The 19,206-nt window shown below is 38.5% G+C and overlaps 1 protein-coding gene across 1 annotated transcript in view; it reads left to right on the top strand.

Moving 5' to 3' along the window:
- LOC124363773 (rootletin-like) overlaps positions 1 to 19,206 on the top strand; it is a 42,092-nt gene that overhangs the window by 15,695 nt on the left and 7,191 nt on the right. Inside the window, 10 exon segments of the mRNA XM_046819035.1 lie at positions 1,648 to 1,831; positions 4,297 to 4,472; positions 7,194 to 7,379; positions 7,502 to 7,746; positions 9,095 to 9,310; positions 9,399 to 9,612; positions 10,670 to 10,788; positions 11,593 to 11,769; positions 13,733 to 13,840; positions 17,529 to 17,708. Of these exon segments, the coding sequence (XP_046674991.1) occupies positions 1,648 to 1,831; positions 4,297 to 4,472; positions 7,194 to 7,379; positions 7,502 to 7,746; positions 9,095 to 9,310; positions 9,399 to 9,612; positions 10,670 to 10,788; positions 11,593 to 11,769; positions 13,733 to 13,840; positions 17,529 to 17,708 (1,805 nt within the window).

Raw genomic sequence — 19,206 nt, 5'->3', positions numbered from 1 at the left:
ATGAATTCGAATTCTATTTGTAGAGACTTTTTGATTGGAAAATAACAAAAAGCATGTTGTATGAATGTGTTTCACCAAATATCTGACAAAATCTTACTGTGGCTTTCCTGCTCTACTAAAGTGTATAACTGAACAAATAAGTAGTACTTATTCAACTTAATGTCAGTTGACAAGTAGTGTGACTTAGTAATTGAAGAAACCCTCCATGTTATGTGTTGTTGCTATAATACTGTATAAAATTGTTCATGTTTTCCATATCTCTTGGCTGATCGTTTATTATCAATTTATTTAGTATATGTGGCTGTACAATAATTATTTTCTGCCTTGTTAATTATAGAAAACATAAGCCTGTGAACTGTGATGTCTATTCTATCATTTGGTTTTTAAATGCAAAAATATGTCTCATTGAAGTTTATTGAATCGTTTAAATTTATGAGGAACTTATAATGAATAATAGCTTTTAAGTACAATACTTTTTTGTACATTACAAAATGATTTTTACTTACAACACGACTCTCATACATCTTCAAACAATATCAGTGTTTTTTAATTTTCCTAATTTTTCTATGACATGTAGCAACATGTTTGAGCGGGATTGAATGGGATTTAGTTTCTATAGAGAATATATAATCATCAAAGCTGGCAAAAGAATGTTTTTTTCTCTTAGGACAAGAAGCTTATAAATTGCACTTAGTCCTATAGGAACCTTATCACTGCTTCCGGAGTGACAGGATATTCAGGTTAGGGAGTAGGGGCCGCTTCCTATCGAGATCCATGAGGAAGAATTAGGGCACTAATCTCAAAGTCATGTCTCCCTGGAAGAAGGGGAGGCCAGCTCTGAACCAGCCTCTCCAGTCAAAGCAGGCAGGGGGTGGCACACCCTTTGTTGAGGCTAGCAAGAACCTCTGAGGTAGGGAACAAACCCCACTAGTTGTAGACTAGACCTATCGAATTACCCTTGCACCCCAGAATCTCAACATTTACGGTTAGTGATGTGACGCTCCTGGACATCCATAGGGTTGCTCAGATTTGTGAGACATCGGTTTTTGCTGTGCCCATTGGTTTAGTTTAGGACAACGGTTTGCAACAGGCTGCTTCGTATTATTGTGTATTGAATGCCAGCTTAGCCCTGCATGATATCTTACTTTTCAAAAGGTTAAAATAAAATACACTACAAGTTTTGAGTCTCCTTTCTACTAAGCGATATGCCACAGCTCCCAGATAACATAAAAACAGTTGTTACTAAGCACTAAAATACTATTGTCATTCATACTATTATACATTACAATTTGGGATTTCAGTGCTCTGAAAAATACATTTTCATTTCAGGCAAGAATTTTTGTAACACAGAATAAATTTGTTTGTAACTGAAAGTGGCATTCTTCTTCTGTTTCTAGTTATCTGTCAAACAATGTGATTGTTAGGGTACCTCCGCCCATGTCTAGAGCCGTGTTTAACAACTGACTAGAGTCGTGTTTAACAACTGACTAGAGCCGTGTTTAACAACTGACTAGAGCCGTGTTTAACAACTGACTAGAGCCGTGTTTAACAACTGACTAGAGTCGTGTTTAAAAACTGACCAGAGTCGTGTTTAACAACTGTGTTAGTAACAACTCCATAACCATGAACTCTACACTCATGTTCCAGCTCACCATGACCAGCAAGCCCTGCTGGACAAGTTATGTGGTCTGAAGCGAGAGTTAGAGGAGGAACGGTCTGCGGCGGAGAGACTGCGGCGAGACTCCACCGCCAAGACAGAACAGGACCGTGCCACCATAAATACACTGCGAGATGAACTAGCTCGTATCAGGGCTAGGACTGAAGAGGCCAGGTTTGTGTATTAACATTTCAAAAACTAAATTTATGCCCATTTCTCTTACATAAAATTCAGATTTGGGTGTTTGATTCTCGAATGAAATGGAGAGATCACATTATTTTTTTAAAATAAAGCAAGAAAATATATATTTGCTTTTAGACAGTTAAATGACATTTTGAGGTTTGAAGAAACTAAAATCGTTTATTATACTTATGTACAATCCTTTTTTCCTATGGCATTCTAGCTGGGGGGGAGGGGTGCTTTTTCTTCACTTATTAAAAGTTTAGCCGTAGTTCAGAAATTTATCCTAAAAGCTGGTTTTGCGAAGTGTAGAAGACATCTTTTGATTTATTGTTTCAAAAAACTGGAATTCTGCCAATTAAAAAATGTTATTTTATTTATTAATATTTACAAACATTTAATCTCAATGTTTTCTATAATCCTACATTTTTATAACACATGATATGCAAATATAGTCGGAATTAACACTATTAACCAACATTAATCATTTTTGACAACAAACAGTTTTTATCTAACATTTATTTTATATAGAAATTATTCTAATCGTTTTAGAAATTTCAAGCTGTTTGATTCTCCCTCTTTTGAGGTTTTAAAGAAAAATGTCAAGAAGTTTTTGATTCTAATCAGCAGTGAGGAGCAGAGTCACTTACCTCTGTTGACTACAGACGGACATAGACTGATGTGATTGTCCCCTCTCCTCTCCTCTCCAAACTAAAGATAGAAAAATCTGTTTACATAATTAATTATCCTATTTTTATTAATTTTTGTTCACTCAATATCTTTATTTGTTTTGTCTACTTTCTCTTTCTTTAAAATGTTATAAAATTAATCTACACACTGCTGCTCAAGGTAAAATGCCTAATCCTAAAAATTTCAACTCGAGCCTACGCACAGCCATTAAGGCCCATGTGGGCTCTTCTCCTATGTTATTTTTAATTATACAGAAATTCGCTTGTATCAGCTATTGTGTAATTTATTGTAAAATGGTTTGTCCGTTAATAAATAAATAAATAAATTAGGTAGTAAATGAACTGAATCATAAAAGCTATATTCACTAGGTATATATATATTTTTTATTGAAATTGCTTTTTTTATTTCAATATATTGATTTATTTCTTTGTGATATAACGTTTTTAATATTATTTAGCTTTAAATTATTTAATGTTAAATATTTTAAATTGTATTACTTGAATATTATTGTATATTGTATTACCATTTGATATCCAAATGCTACATTTGTTTTCTTTTTCAATATAAAATATTTACTTCTGTTTTCAAGTGAATCAACATATTTCCAAATCACATGTGGAAATAAATGTTATTTGATTAGATTTGTATAAACAAACATATACTTCAGAAGTTTTGTAACAAAATTGAAAGGAACTGAATTTGTTCGACTTAATTGAGTAGTTTTATTAATGAATTTGTTGATCTAACAACCAACTAAGACAATGAAAGCTGTTATTATTTCCGACCTTTCTTCTCCTTACATTATCATACTCTCTCCTTGTGTTTTAACTGCTTTATAAATGAACAATAATGACTCATATTCGATTGCTTGAGTAATGTTCATTCTTTTTAATTTTTCATATTCAGGACTGTAACATTTTTTTCATCGGTCTCATTTGTAGTCGCAGTATTAACAATTATTAATTTGTATTTACTAATTTTATTTCCATCTTGAATAATACATGTTAGTAGTATATAAGTACTCATTTTAAGTTGATTCCAATACAGAGCAAGGTGCGCTTTTATCACAATGTCATGAATGTATAGATATAATGTTATGTTGCAGTTTTGCCACTCTTGAATGTGATAATTTTACTCCTTGAAATTATAAAATGTTTTTCTGTCTAATTAAAATAGAGTTTGAATGTCTGGAATGTTATAATAAGTTTCACCGATAAACATTTTGAATGATTTTCATCTCTCAAAACTGAGATGCTCCTAATTCTTTTTGTGACCCTTGCACACAAGATTGTTGGAAGATTTCCATTTTAAGGTTGTGTTAAGATTTGACTGCAGACACTATTTGGTTTGTTATATTTTTGAACATGGTCAAGCAGTTAATGCTCAACATGATTTCCACATTTCTCTCAGTTATTTTTCAAATTTCCAGATTTATATTTGTCTTTTTGAAATTCAAATGTATTTCCAGTTGTCCTGTGTACATCCAAAATTTATTTTTTGTGGTCAGTGAGGAGGGAACTTCTACACTCAAAACACAACTAGTGTTTATGTGCCTGAAAAAGATTTAAAGTTTCTATGGAAGAGGACAGTAGCTTGATAAGTTACATTCTAATATCCAATAGTAAAGCTACTAGGGCAGGCTATATGTAAGTTAAGAGGTAAAAAATCACTAATTGTGTTCTGTAAGCCCACCAAACTGCCATGACGATGGCAGCACCTATCGAATATACCACTCTTGTGAATATACCATGTGGTGGATGATGTGGCAGGGTGAAGGCAGAAGAAGAGAAGATCAGGCTGGAGAACAAGATAGAGGAGACGAGGAAGGAGAGAGACTCAGCCCTGCAGGAATGTGAGGAGCTGAAGGTTCAGCTGCATCTCTCGGAGGACAGGTTCGACCACCTCCAAGCTCAGCTGCAGGAAACTCAGAGACGACTCAAAGAATGTAGGTTGTGGTTCACATTCTTTACTGTTTTTGAGATGGAAATAAAGGAAAACATGTTATAAAATTACATAACTGTTTATATTTCAATTATAATTTAAAACAAAGGGAGGCTATGAATTATATATAGCTCTGTTTGATAGTGCTTTCATTAATTTTGTTATCACTGTGCAAAAATAATTGAAAACAAAATATGGAATAATAATGCACCAACAATATCTTTTGATCAATGTTTGCAAAATATTTTATTAAAAAAATTAGTAATGCATTTAAAAATAATTTCTTCTGAGATAAATATTTGGTTCAAAAAGAATGTTTGATCTAATGTATTAATTTCCATTACAATTATTTATCAACTTACAAAAATACAAAAAATTGTGCTTTTTTTAAATTTGTAAATCTGGGTTTTTGGAAGAGGAGGTAATCTCGATGATTACCAATTGCAAACCTGGTATATCTAGCCTCAATTTGATAGTAAGTGAAGGTTTCATCACATCCTAACTCTTCTTGTAAAAAATCTAATCCGTACCTTTCAACAATCCTGAAACCTCCACTATGTGTCCATTCTGAGTTCTTCTTCTTCTATGGGATGGCCTATTGCCACGCACTTAAGCCTCAAGGGCCTTTTGCGCACCCCGGAATCACACCATGAGGTCTACCAGTCTATGATTTCAGCAGTTCCACAAACCGCCGAAAACAACCTATCAGGTCCTCCTGGGGAAATTTACCACCCTTGTCCAAACTACCAAAGATGGCATACCGCTCCCTTGCTATGGTAGGACAATCAAAGAGCAAGTATTCAGCAGTTTCCTCCTGCTCTTCGCACATTCTACAGAGCGGATCCTCCTGAAGGATACCGAATCTGTGAAGATGCTTCTTCAGGTGACCATGTCCTTTGATCAGACCTATAACCTGAGAAGACATTGATATACTTAGTGAGAGAAGATCAGACGCCACCCTGGAGGAAGGCAACTGTAGTACCATTCTGCTCATTCTCATGCCCGGATGCAACCTCCACCTTCTCTCATGTTCAGCGCGAACCCATTTAGAGACAGCCCCAAAGGATTCACACCTTGAAATACCGCAGAACGGTTGAGGGCCTGTCATAATTGACACTGAGCCCCAGTTGGCCAGGGCATCAGCTCCGTCATTTCCAGGGATCCCCCCATGACCTGGGACCCAACAGTCACATTGTTGATTCTGACAAAGGAAGAAACGACTTGTTAGCAATCCCAGACAAGTTTGGCTTTGAACACACAAGAGTCCAGCGCCATCAGTGCTGCCTGACTATCTGTGAAAATGTTGATCGTCTTACTCCTATATCGCAGACGTAGATTCTCACGAGCATGTGCTTGTCCATTCTGCGTTACCTGACCCTAACCATACTTTACTCTGAGTACCAAACTCCAAATTCTTACCACTGTCAAAAAATTACAAAACCATTCATTACTTTCACCAGCTACACCTCTGCCATATATACCATACTCAAGCAATGCTATTTGACCACCTACCAAGTAAAATGCAAATACTGCCCTGACTAATACATACATCCAATTTCTGAATCCTTCTATAAATGTATGAACAGTCACATGAATGACCACAAGATCTTAAATCTTTATAAACCTCCTTCCAATCATAGTATTCTCCTCAACCAAAATGCCAACATCTCTACCACTGCAATAGTCTTTTACATCCTCTTATCCAAAGGTTACAACTCTTAACTCAGAATAAAGATACTAGTTCATCAATTGCTCACAAAATTCTTTTGCACTTCCAACCTTAATATCTGTTAGAAAACCCCACCTGTTATACAGCACTCTTATTTACAGATTACAACATTCTCTTGTTTTACTTGTTTAGTATACAGTAGTTGGTATCAACTACTTTTGTGAAAGTACAGAAATATTTTAACCGTCTACTGAACAGTGGCAGATTTAGTGGGGAGGATCACAGGGGTCATAACCTCTCCTCAAATATTTTCCTAACATGTATTTTATTTAGTTTTAATTTGATATAAAAGGTACATTTTGGGCTCTAAAATGCGTTAAATGTGTTTTAAGATGTGTAATTTTCAACATTTTCCGGGGGAGAGTCCCCGGACACCTCATTCCATGGTAGGTATTTCATAAATCCCAGATTTCCCAGTTGTGACCCCTCCAAACTTCATGTTAAACCCACCCTTTTTTGGTTTATTTTTGTTATCTTAGGACAAGAAGCTTATAAATTGCACTTAGTCCTATAAGAATCTTAGCACTGCTTCCGGAGTGACAGGATATTCAGGATGGGTAAGATTAGGGAGTAGGAGCCGCCTCTTGTCGAGATCAACGAGGAAGAATTAGGGCACTAATCTCAAAGTCATGTCCCCCCAGAAGAAGGGAAGGCCAGCTCTGAACCAGCCTCTCCAGTCAAAGTAGGCAGGGGGGCACACCCTTGTTGAGGCTAGTAACCCCACCAACCCCAACAATCATCTCCCGCAGTAGACTATACCTATCGAATTGCCCTTGAATCCCAGAATCTCGACATTTGTGGTTAGTGATCTACCACTCCTGGACATCCATAAAGTTGCCCAGATTTGTGACACATCGGTTTTTGCTGTGCCCAGTGGTAGGTTCAACTGAAGGTATAAACCAGCTAGGAGTGATCCCTGCTGGGTACCCACCCCTGTTATTAAGAATGTTATGTAAATCTGAATAAAGTAGTGTAATGTTGAATGATTGTCCACAGCGGAGAACGGAGGTGAGTCGCTGCGCAAGGAGCTGATTGATGTGAGACGTCAGCTGGGTGACGCAACGTTTGAGAAAGAGAAGTACAACAGTAGTAACAAAGAGCTGCGGGAGACCATCAAACGCAGCGAAGGGGAGAAACGAGAACAAGCTCGTACTCTAGAGGAAGCCTTCCAGAAGATATCATGTATGTAATCTTAGTCTGTAGTTGTAGTGCTGGTATATTCATATTGTATTGTATTTTTCTTCTCCTATTCCTAATTTATGTTTATGTGTGTGAAAAGAAATTAAATAAACTGACTGTCGCAGCACTAGAAGACACGAGGACTTCACTAGAAGTGGAGAGGGCACGGCTGCAGACGCTGAACAGGGAGATGGAGAAGCAGATGTGCCAGGGAAGCCAGCAGAGCCAAGGGCTGCAGGAGGAGATAAATAGAATAACCCTGAATCTGAATCAGGCCCAAGGGGAGGCCCGGGAACTACAGGCCAGGCTTCACACGGAGGTTGAGGAGAGAGAGAGGGCCCAGCAAGAGAGTCATCAGCTGCGCAAGCAGGTACTGGAAGGAGTGAGAGAGCAGGGAGAGTAGTGGAGTCAGGCCAAAGGCTTTCCTTTACTTTTGTGTTGGTAACAACCACAGTTGGATGCTACACAAATACATACTAATACCAATGACTACTTTTATAAAAAGTTTTATTTAGGAATTTCTGTTTCTTGATCTGTGATATCTTACATGTAATTTAAAAGGTCAAATGGAATAATTTGTTGTTACCACTTTAAATTTATGGGAGGCCCCACTGAGTAAAAAAAAATGGTGATTGGAAAGTGTTTACTTGTACTTATGTGTCTGCAAATGTAAGAATGGCCAAAATAAAATTCATGGAGTATTTCGGTTTTTGAAAATTTGGGGGTTTTTGTGTTATTGGTGACCATACAAGCAATATTAAAAAAAATGTTTATCCATAAAAAGTTTTTAAAAATCTCGGTCTTTTGCAAAAAATGAAAATGTCCTAAAGTATAATAGCTCAAATGATTTTTATAGATAAACCGCTCACAAAGAAATCTGCGCAGAAACAAATATCTGAGCATCCGTGTACAGGAGGGAGAGTGGTGTGCAGTGTTCGGGAGTGGGACGAGTATGTCCTTGTCTCTGTTTATCAGCTGTGGGAATCATGTCTCACCCACACCATTTGTGTACACTGCAGCGGTTGTGTGTAGGCGTATACAAGTTTCACAGTCCAAGCGTAAAATATTAATTGAATGAACTGATGAAGCTATAAAACATATCCAAGGAGCTTGCTTTTTGGTGTGAGGTTAGCCGTTAAGTGGCAGTGGCCAGGTCAGGGGATAGAGCAAGCAGGCAAGTGCCGAGCAGTGGTGAGGATACTGGCAGAGGGCGGCATCACAGTGGCAGAGGGCTATTTACCCCACCCTATGTGAACTTAAATCACCCAGTGTTTTTTGTAAGCGGTTTACCTTTAGTAATTTCTTACTATAATCCATAATCTGTTAAAAAATAACTCAAATGCGTGTCTATAAAATTTTAGTTTCGAATTAAAAAAAACAAAACTTTAATATTAACTTTAATTAGATTTTAAATTAACTGACCACATTAATCGTGAAAAGTTTGTGTGTCTAGAATGCTGAATGTTCAATCAAAAACTCAAATTGGAATATTTGCCAGTAGTATTATCAAAGCCGAAATTGTAATTGAAAAGGTAGGATGACATATCAAAATATCCCACAAACTATTAAGTTGGGAGGTAGCTGTATATTTAGTTTGTGGACTTGTCAACTTATATTTAATGATAGTAGTGATGTAAATGTTAAGGTTAAAAAAAGTTTCATCTTAAATTCCACAACAAGTACCCTATTAAGTAATAAAATTTATACATGAAATAAAGGTGATGGAGCTGGATGCAGGACTGGAGGCTGCAAGACAGGAGGTGCTGCGGTTGAGGACAAGAGGGGATGAGGAGGAGGAACGCTGGAGAGGAAGGGAACAGGAGCTAGTGGTGCGGCTGGAGGATGGGAGAGCAAGAGAGCGCAAGCTGGAGGACCAGAGACACAACCTGGAGGTCTGCTTGGCCGATGCTACTCAGCAGATTCAAGAGCTAAAGGTACGTTGTGGACACAAAATTCCCAATGTAAACTCATTTGATGATGTTTAATTTCGACAAAACACTCAGCTCAAGGAACTCGTTCCAGGCAAGACTAGGAGGAGCGGAAGGGAGGGTACGGGCTCTGGACGGACAGTTGATGCAGCTAGAGTCAGCAAAGAAGGATGTTGAACAGAAGCTGAGTAGTGTTGGATCCACTCTTCGCAGGATAGCAGGGATACAGCTGGACGGCAGCGTCAGTCTGCCCTACAAGCTGACCAGTCCTTCCCGGCGATGGAGCCCAGTCCGCTGCAAGTCTCAGGGTAAGTTATGATCTAGTGGTAGGAGAAGGAAGGATGCAGGCTCTGATGGACAGCTGATATGGCTGAAGGCAGCAAACACTTTGGTCCCCAACTGCACGTGTCTAGTCTGGGGCTATACATCAGAGTCAGCTTGGAATGATAACAGGATTTCGAACATATGCCATTGTTACGTGTTACAAAAGGTATAACACAACGTTTCGAGGATTAAATCTATCCTCTTCCTCAGGTGGGGGAGGTATTAGTACATACAAAATAAAGAACAGAAAGAAGAAAGGAAAAGGATCAAACATACCCAAAAGCTGCTTGAGGTCCAGTCTAGGTGTTGTCACTGCACAGGATGCAAGTCCCGAGCACAAGTCATGAGTACGAGAATTCATGAGCACAATTACACGTCACACCAGCACAGGTAAATGTGGGATACTAACAAGAAAATGAATGTCAGCTCGTTCTTTGGTACCGTGTCATGTCATCTGAAACAATGGGACAGGAAAGCGATGGATAGTAGGGGAAAGGGTAAAGGCAAAGCGCTTCTGGCCCTATGTTTTGATCCTAGACGTTAGTGTCATGGTGTGTGTTTGGATTTTGTTGGTTGAGGTTTGTTTCATTGGTAAAATCTTTTTAGGTTTTCTAGTTAGTTCTTTTTTAATATTGGTACCCAAAGTGGCCTAACCTCAACCAAAGGTTAACTTAGCGGTCTGCTAATTTTATGTATTAGCCTGAATAAGTTTGTGTTTAAAACATACTTTTCTTTCCCTTCTTTCTATTCTTTACTTTTGTATGTATTAACACCCCCTCTCTCCCCCCACCTGACAAAGAGGATAAGTTCCAATACTTGAAACATTGTGTCACGGTATACCTTTTGTAACATTAAACGATATGTCCGAAATCCTGTTTCCTCTCAAACCTTTCATCGTCAATAACAAAGTTTAAACAAAGAGTCACCTTGTAAAAGCAAGTTAATGCTTACATTAAATTACAAATATTATTGGTGTTTAATTTTTAAATCAGGATATCAACAGAATGTTTATAAGTACATTCAATGAATGTATGTTTGTAGCCCAAGACCACCACAGCGACAGTGCTAGAGGAGACGCTATCCTCGACGTCGATCCTGAGGTGGTCAGGAAGGGAGTCCGCAATCTCATGCATCAAGTGGCGCAGATTGAAAGGGAGAGAGTATGTATCAAAATTTTGTTTACTTCACAATAACAATATTCATTAGTCATTATTCTTATAACAATTTATTAGCAATTCCATCAAGAAAATTTACAGTGACAGCCATGCAAATTATAAAAGAGTAAAAAACACAGTCCAAAACTAACTCGTTGAAGAACAATGAACGATTAAATCTTTTCTTGGGGGAACTATTGTTATTGTTTACATTGATTAAAATTTTCAAAGACCGTAAAAAGTGTTTGTTTTAGTAAATATTAAAAGCAACAATTTTAAATCCATTTATTTTTCTTTCCATTTTAATTGAATCTGAAATTGTGTTGTATAATTTTTAATCCATTGTACAGCAAATGTTTTTCATATTTGATGTAAGACGTTTCCTTCATTTGATTTATGACATGGATTATGGGTTCTTAGTTCTTTCTTTAAAACTAACTTTAGACAATGCATTATTTGAAATTACAAAAGAATTTAGGACATTTACCAACATTATATATTATAAAAATAGAATGCTTATGAGGATTACAAAATATCCTTTTCTTCAGTGTCATAAAAACTTAACAAGGACAAGGTTAAAGATGCACAAATAAATGTATGGCGATGAAGTCGCCAAAGCCAAACTGGATAATAGAACAATTTGTAAGTTGTAGAAGCGTAATGATGATATTTAGCCATTTTTTGTATTATTACACGGCCAGATATCAATAAGTTGTGCCTCATAAAAATAACATTTTGTGAAGAAGAAAAGTGGGACCTTTTGTCTTTATCAAGACTTTCAGTACTGACAGCTACTGATATTTACCACAGGATGACCTGAAGACTCAGATCCTGGGACTGAAGAAGCAGCTGCAGGAGGCGCAGGATGTACATGGAAAGAGTGAGAGCAAGCTGACTACAGCTCTGACCTCCTTGAGACAGCTACAGGAGGAGAAGAGCAATCTGGAGGCCAAGTTGGGTCAGAAGCATGCAACTCTGCAGGCACAGGTAAGGACTACCTTTTCTGATGACTGCTTGTTACGATTGTTTTCAAATTTTGGTATTTCAATGAGATTTTTTATGAACCTGATCCCAGCCAAAAAAAGATTTTTCAATAGCTGTGGCCTTGTGTGCTCTCTAGCTCGTGTCATGTACCTGTATAGATCTCTGACTTGAGTCAGTGTACTCTTAAATCTGCTGTAAATGTAGTTTGCAAAATATTCAAACCAGTAGAGTAAGCAAACTGAGCTCTATAAAGGCATTCATGAATCTTTATAGATCATCTTTGTTTCAACATCTGAGACACCTTGACCACTAGAGAGCTCTCTTTGGTATCCCAACCGAGTGTAGTCGAGATCAAGAGATGTTGTCATTGAGTCATTAGGTACACAATTAAGTGCACTACGATGTTGTCCTAATACACCTAAAGAGAGCAATTCGGATCCTTGCAAGCCTACGCACAAGAGAATCATGCAGGCAAGCCTTTCAAGAACTGAAGATTCTCACCTTGGTTAACCTATACATCCTAGAAGCTATGACCTACGTACACCTGAAATCACCCAATGAAGTGATGACTGGAGCACAGCAACATGACTACAACACTCGACATGCTGCAAACTACCATCTTCCAGCTCACCGCCTAGCGTCCACGGAGAAGAAGCCAACGTATGTCAGAGCAAAGCTGTGGAACGCCCTCCCACTAGAACTGAAGAGGAGAGACCGACTGCAGTTTGGACACAAACTAAAACTCTGGCTTCAAGACCATCCATTCTACACAATAAATGAATTTTTAAACAGAACTTTCTAACATGCTGTAACAAAATAAAATCTGACGATTGTACTGTTCTCTAAGAATATGTTCAATAAAGAATAAAGATTAGTTGTAAACACAATCCCAAGGCATGTAGAGCATCCGAGTCTTCTACACATAATGTAGGTATTGTAAGAGGGTTTTGTTCTCTTCAAAAGGATATGGACTCCAGATTCCAGGAGTCAAGTCTGTGACAGCTTCAAATCTCACATATTACACTAATCTTTGAGATTAATGTAAGCGATAACACCAAAACTCAACAATGATAACAATAAATTCAAGAAACAATGACTAGTAATAAATACCAAAATATTATTAAATATGAATATTTCAAACTTAAATAATATATGCACTCTTTTATGTTATTGTAAAGACTTTCCTGGATTAATTGCAGTAAAAATAAAATAACTAAAAAAAAAAATCAAAAGTATTTAGTAGAAGTTCAAAAAAAACCATTGACTATGCCCACATACATTCTCAAATAAACCTTTGGTGTTACATTGTATGGGGTCACTAGTTATAAAAATCTGCAAACTTCTAAAAAAGGCAATTAGATTAAAACTAAATTTAAAAGACCGGGGTTCTGTGAAAGATTATTTTTCTAAATTGGGAATCTGAACTGTTTATGGAATGTATATACTTGAAACAGTAATGATAGTCAGATCAAATGTTTACCTCGATTATACAAATTATTAATCTTTTATACAAATTACCTCGATTAGGGTCAAGTCACGACTACTTTACTCGAATTAGAAACCAGTTGGCACTACATAAACACTAGTTGGAATTTCATTATAAGAAACCAAGCTCGGCAGGAATTAAGTTTATAGTTAATAATAATTCCAAAAGACTTACTCAATATAGAAAATGATTTATTGTTAAAAAACACCTTAAAACATTTTTAACCAATAAATTGTTGTATTCATTTGAAGAATTTATGGAAATATAAAAATATTTTAAATAAAATATGACTGATGCCATTTTTTATTTGTATAATTTTAAATGTAACTGTACAAATTATATGAATAAAGTTTTTTGAATTTGAATATCAATATTGTTGGTAACGCTGATAACAGTATTGTTCCTGTCATGTTCTATTTTATTATTTTATAGATGGTTGGTATCTTGTGTTAAATAAATAAATGTATTTCTACCTGACAGAGTGAAGCTCTCCAGCAGAAAACGGAAGAGAGTCAGCTGCTGCGGGAGAGAGTGACCAGCCTGGAGTTGAGCCTCAGTGGAGGCTCAGAGGAGAAGGCTCAGTGCGAGGTCGGTCACTTTCAGTTATACTTTTTGTACATTTAATGGAAAATAGGCTGAAAATTTAATCCTTATGAATAATAATCCATATTATCATTTTATATTATATAGTTATTGTAGTGGCGTACTACGTTCACAGTCTGCTCTCATAGTAGCGGATGTTTGGCTTTTTTCACGGTTAAAACAATATCATAAATACAAATTAATATAAAGGAGTATAAGTCACTTTGATTAGCTCAAAATAAAATAAAAAATAAATTTGTTATGAAATAAAACCTATTTTATTGTGTTATGTATATTGTGTGTTGAAAAAATGTTTATAAAAGAAAACTTCATTAAGTTTTGTTTGACTTCGGAATGATATCCAATAGAGATTAGTAAAAACTATAAAATATAAAAATATGCACTTATTTGTTTTATTGACTTTAGTAAGAAAAGTATTAATTTCTTGCGTACAAATATGAATTAATAAATGGTTATTTACTGTTTACATGTATCATAATTTTGTTTCAAGCTCAGATAGCTTTTGAAAAAAAAACTACTTTAAAGAGATTCAACGTGAAGACAAAAACTAGGAAAACTCACCTGTATTTTCTTGTCTTTAATATTGATTTTTGTTTGTTTGTTCTGTACTTAAAAAAATAAAATAAAAAGATATTATGTTATTAAAAAAATATTTTACTGATGGGTGAATTCAATAAGATTCAGAATATGTTTGTTAACACGTTCGCTGCGGGCGGTAACTCTGGTTACCACTGCTACGATGTGCTAGGAGAGCGGGCGGTAACTCTGGTTACCACTGCTACGATGTGCTAAGGAGCGGGGCGGTAACTCTGGTTACCACTGCTACGATGTGCTAGGAGCGGGCGGTAACTCTGGTTACCACTGCTACGATGTGCTAGGAGCGGGCGGTAACTCTGGTTACCACTGCTACGATGTGCTAGGAGCGGGCGGTAACTCTGGTTTACCACTGCTACGATGTGCTAGGAGCGGGCGGTAACTCTGGTTACCACTGCTACGATGTGCTAGGAGCGGGCGGTAACACTGGTTACCACTGCTACGATGTGCTAGGAGCGGGCGGTAACTCTGGTTACCACTGCTACGATGTGCTAGGAGCGGGGCGGTAACTCTGGTTACCACTGCTACGATTGTGCTAGGAGCGGGGCGGTAACTCTGGTTACCACTGCTACGATGTGGCTAGGAGCGGGGCGGTAACTCTGGTTACCACTGCTACGATGTGCTAGGAACGGGGCGGTAACTCTGGTTACCACTGCTACGATGTGCTAGGAGCGGGGCGGTAACTCTGGTTACCACTGCTACGATGTGCTAGGAGCGGGGCGGTAACTCTGGTTACCACTGCTACGATGTGCTAGGAGCGGGCGGTTAACTCTGGTTACCACTGCTACGATTGTGCTAGGAGCGGGCGGTAACTCTGGTTACCACTGCTACGATGTGCTAGGAGCGGGCGGTAACTCTGGTTACCACTGCTACGATGTGCTAGGAGCGGGCGGTAACTCTGGTTACCACTGCTACGATGTGCTAGGAGCGGGCGGTAACTCTGGTTACCACTGCTACGATGTGCTAGGAGCGGGGCGGTAACTCTGGTTACCACCACTGCTACGATGTGCTAGGAGCGGGCGGTAACTCTGGTTACCACTGCTACGATGTGCTAGGAGCGGGCGGTAAACTCTGGTTACCACTGCTACGATGTGCTAGGAGCGGGCGGTAACTCTGGTTACCACTGCTACGATGTGCTAGGAGCGGGCGGTAACTCTGGTTACCACTGCTACGATGTGCTAGGAGCGGGCGGTAACTCTGGTTACCACTGCTACGATGTGCTAGGAGCGGGCGGTAACTCTGGTTACCACTGCTACGATGTGCTAGGAGCGGGCGGTAACTCTGGTTACCACTGCTACGATGTGCTAGGAGCGGGGCGGTAAACCCTGGTTACCACTGCTACGATGTGCTAGGAGCGGGCGGTAACCCTGGTTACCCACTGCTACGATGTGCTAGGAGCGGGCGGTAAACTCTGGTTACCACTGCTAACGATGTGCTAGGAGCGGGCGGTAACTCTGGTTACCACTGCTACGATGTGCTAGGAGCGGGCGGTAACTCTGGTTACCACTGCTACGATGTGCTAGGAGCGGGCGGTAAACACTGGTTACCACTGCTACGATGTGCTAGGAGCGGGCGGTAACTCTGGTTACCACTGCTACGATGTGCTAGGAGCGGGGGCGGGTAACTCTGGTTACCACTGCTACGATGTGCTAGGAGCGGGCGGTAACTCTGGTTACCACTGCTACGATGTGCTAGGAGCGGGGCGGTAACTCTGGTTACCACTGCTACGAGGTGCTAGGAGCGGGCGGTAACTCTGGTTACCACTGCTACGATGTGCTAGGGAGCGGGCGGTAACTCTGGTTACCACTGCTACGATGTGCTAGGAGCGGGGCGGGGCGCGGTAACTCTGGTTACCACTGCTACGATGTGCTAGGAGCGGGGGCGGTAACTCTGGTTACCACTGCTACGATGTGCTAAGAGCGGGGGCGGTAACTCTGGTTACCACTGCTACGATGTGCTAGGAGCGGGGGCGGTAACTCTGGTTACCACTGCTACGGATGTGCTAGGAGCGGGCGGTAACTCTGGTTACCACTGCTACGATGTGCTAAGGAGCGGGCGATAAACTATGGTTACCACAGAGCCTTTGTTCTGAAATGAGGTCAGTGTGCGGCCAGCACTCGAGCTATCACAATGCTATATTTCTCGCTCCTCGGGAGGTACTTTTCCCCCCCATTTTTTGTATTTCGTTTCACATTAGACTTTTTCATTATTTTTGATGATTTTTAAGTGTTTTTAGTAGTAAGTGATGTTGCTCAATCAATGGATCTTCCCCCAGGACCAAGTGGTGTACATCAACCAAGTTTTAGGCGTATTTTTAAATAATAAACGACTTTTGGGTGGGTTGGTTAGGATTTATATACACATTTGTATCAATATTGATTTTTAAACTTTTTTGATAAAAACGTTTTTGATAAACTTTTTAGTAAACTATAAGAAAGATATAAATATCTTCTTTCTTCTTATATTTTTATAAACTTATGTACTACAATATTTTTTGTAAACTACAATCATTTCAAGTAAACATTTAAATATGTTTTGTTATAATTACTCACCAAATATTTGTAAATAATAACTGAATTTGAGTGGGTTAGCAGAGATGTATATAAACTTTTTCATATTTTTATAAAATTTTACATTAATTTTGGTTTACACATTTACATATAAATATTGTATTGTTATGTTTGTCTAAAACGAATAAAATACAGTTCACTTAGCTTCGATGTATTCATTTGGAATATTCCCACTGCCATAAAAGAGTCTTCCCTAGTGCGAGCGGTAACTAGAGTTACCAGCTGGCAAGGAAGACTGTCCTCAGGATTTAACGGTAACCACAGTTACCGCATTCCCAAAATGGTAGAGAGTGATAGTTTTTGTGACTAATGAGTAATTTTCATATATTTCTATCATATTTCATCCAAAAGTAGGTAAAAATATATTTAAAAAATTTCAGCAGATACGGAACTCTATATAGGGATTTTTAGCAGCGAACGTGTTAATATCAAAGTTAGAAATTTACTCGCTGATGTCGAAGGTGATATTTAGATTGACCACTTATACCTGTCCTGTACTCTGCACCTAGGAGAAGCTGGAGAAGATGAGGCAGGCGGTGTCGAGGGCGGAGGCGGAGAGGAGAGGACTGCAGGAGGAGCTCAGTCGTAGCGAGGCAAGAGCCACCAAGCTGGAGTTGCAGAGGATGAGTCTCGAGGGAGACCTGCAGAGGCTGCAGATGGTGCTGCAAGAGAAGGAAGCTACAGTCAAGGTCAGTCATTGTTTTCATTCGGCTAATATTGTCCAACAAAACCCTTCCGGGATTACAGAATGATCTGATGTCTGTTCTACTTACATAAAAAGTACAAAGTGGATGAACTTCTGCTATAAACTTTACATTTGTTTGTTTACAAACATATTACAACTACAGTGATAATTCTTTCAAATGTATTTGTGAATCATACATATAATCTGTGAAATGTGAAAAAAAGTTAAAAAAATATATACTGCATTCATTATTTGAGAATGAATACTCTGTGATAAAACTTTATCAACTTGTATCATTTTTACAGTAGCAAAGGTACAAAATACTAGTGACATTATCAAATAAATTTTATGTAAAAATATTGTAAATCTAATACTAAATTAAAATAATGATTCTGAGATTTAACATTTTGTAGCATTTATTATATAAAACTTAAAACTATAGTTAGTACATGAAATTAAAGAGCAACTCAATTAGTTATACTTGCAAGCTTACAAGTTTTCTATGTGAGCTCTATTCGTCACACGGCACACATAAAGTCGATAGCCCAGTTCTTCCCAAACTTTGATCAATGTGTCTGGGGTGATTGTCGCAACAGCTGCTTCAAACCTGTTCCTTAAGTCGGGTAGGTCAGCTGGTAGCGGAGGCACATGCACACAATCCTTTATGAATCCCCAAAGATAGAAATCACATTAATGTGGAGGCCATGCGAAACAAGCTCTGTCATTAGCCCCTTGCGGTCAATCCAGCGATCGGGTACAGTGACATTCAACCAATCGTGTACTGAGTTGTGCCTGTTAGGCGGTGCACCGTCTTCCTGCCAAATGATGTTTGGTTCTTCATCGGGTCTTTCAATTGAGGAAATAGAAATACTTCTAGAGCATCAAGACAAGAAATACCAGTTACAGTTCCTTCTCCAAAAAGGAAAGGCTCATAAACTTTTCACCTAAATATAGCACACAAAATATTAAATTTAGGGGAGTCTCGCTCCAATTGTAACATCTTGCGAGGGTTTTCTGAGCCCCAGATACACATTGTGAGTCTCCATATGTCCATTGAGGTGAAATGTTGATTAATCACTGAAAACAACATGATCCAGAAAATCTTCATTGTCGTGCAACAACATTTCGTTTTCAAAATTGTCACGTAAACCATACTCTGGAGGCTTTAGAGCCTGTAACAACTGCAAACCACAAGAACATACTTGTAAGCATTTCACAGTCATCCACTGCAACTGCTAATTCATGACTAGTCTTGCGCACTGATTTCTACGCGCGAAAGTCTCTCTCACTCGCTCATCTCTCTATTTACTAACCATTGGTCGTCCCATACTCTTCCCTTTGAAAGGCAGCCAGTATCTTCAAACTGATGATACCATCTACGGATGTTATTATCACTTGAAAAAGCGCAACCAAACTATATATGAATGCACGTTGCACAGTTACTACAGATTCAGTCTTTGCAAACTGCAGAACACAAAAAAGCCCTGTTCATGAACACCATT

This window comes from Homalodisca vitripennis, chromosome 5 (assembly GCF_021130785.1).
Source record: "Homalodisca vitripennis isolate AUS2020 chromosome 5, UT_GWSS_2.1, whole genome shotgun sequence".
In the NCBI taxonomy this organism is placed as follows: domain Eukaryota; kingdom Metazoa; phylum Arthropoda; class Insecta; order Hemiptera; family Cicadellidae; genus Homalodisca; species Homalodisca vitripennis.
This window is presented reverse-complemented; position numbering and strand designations above follow the sequence as displayed.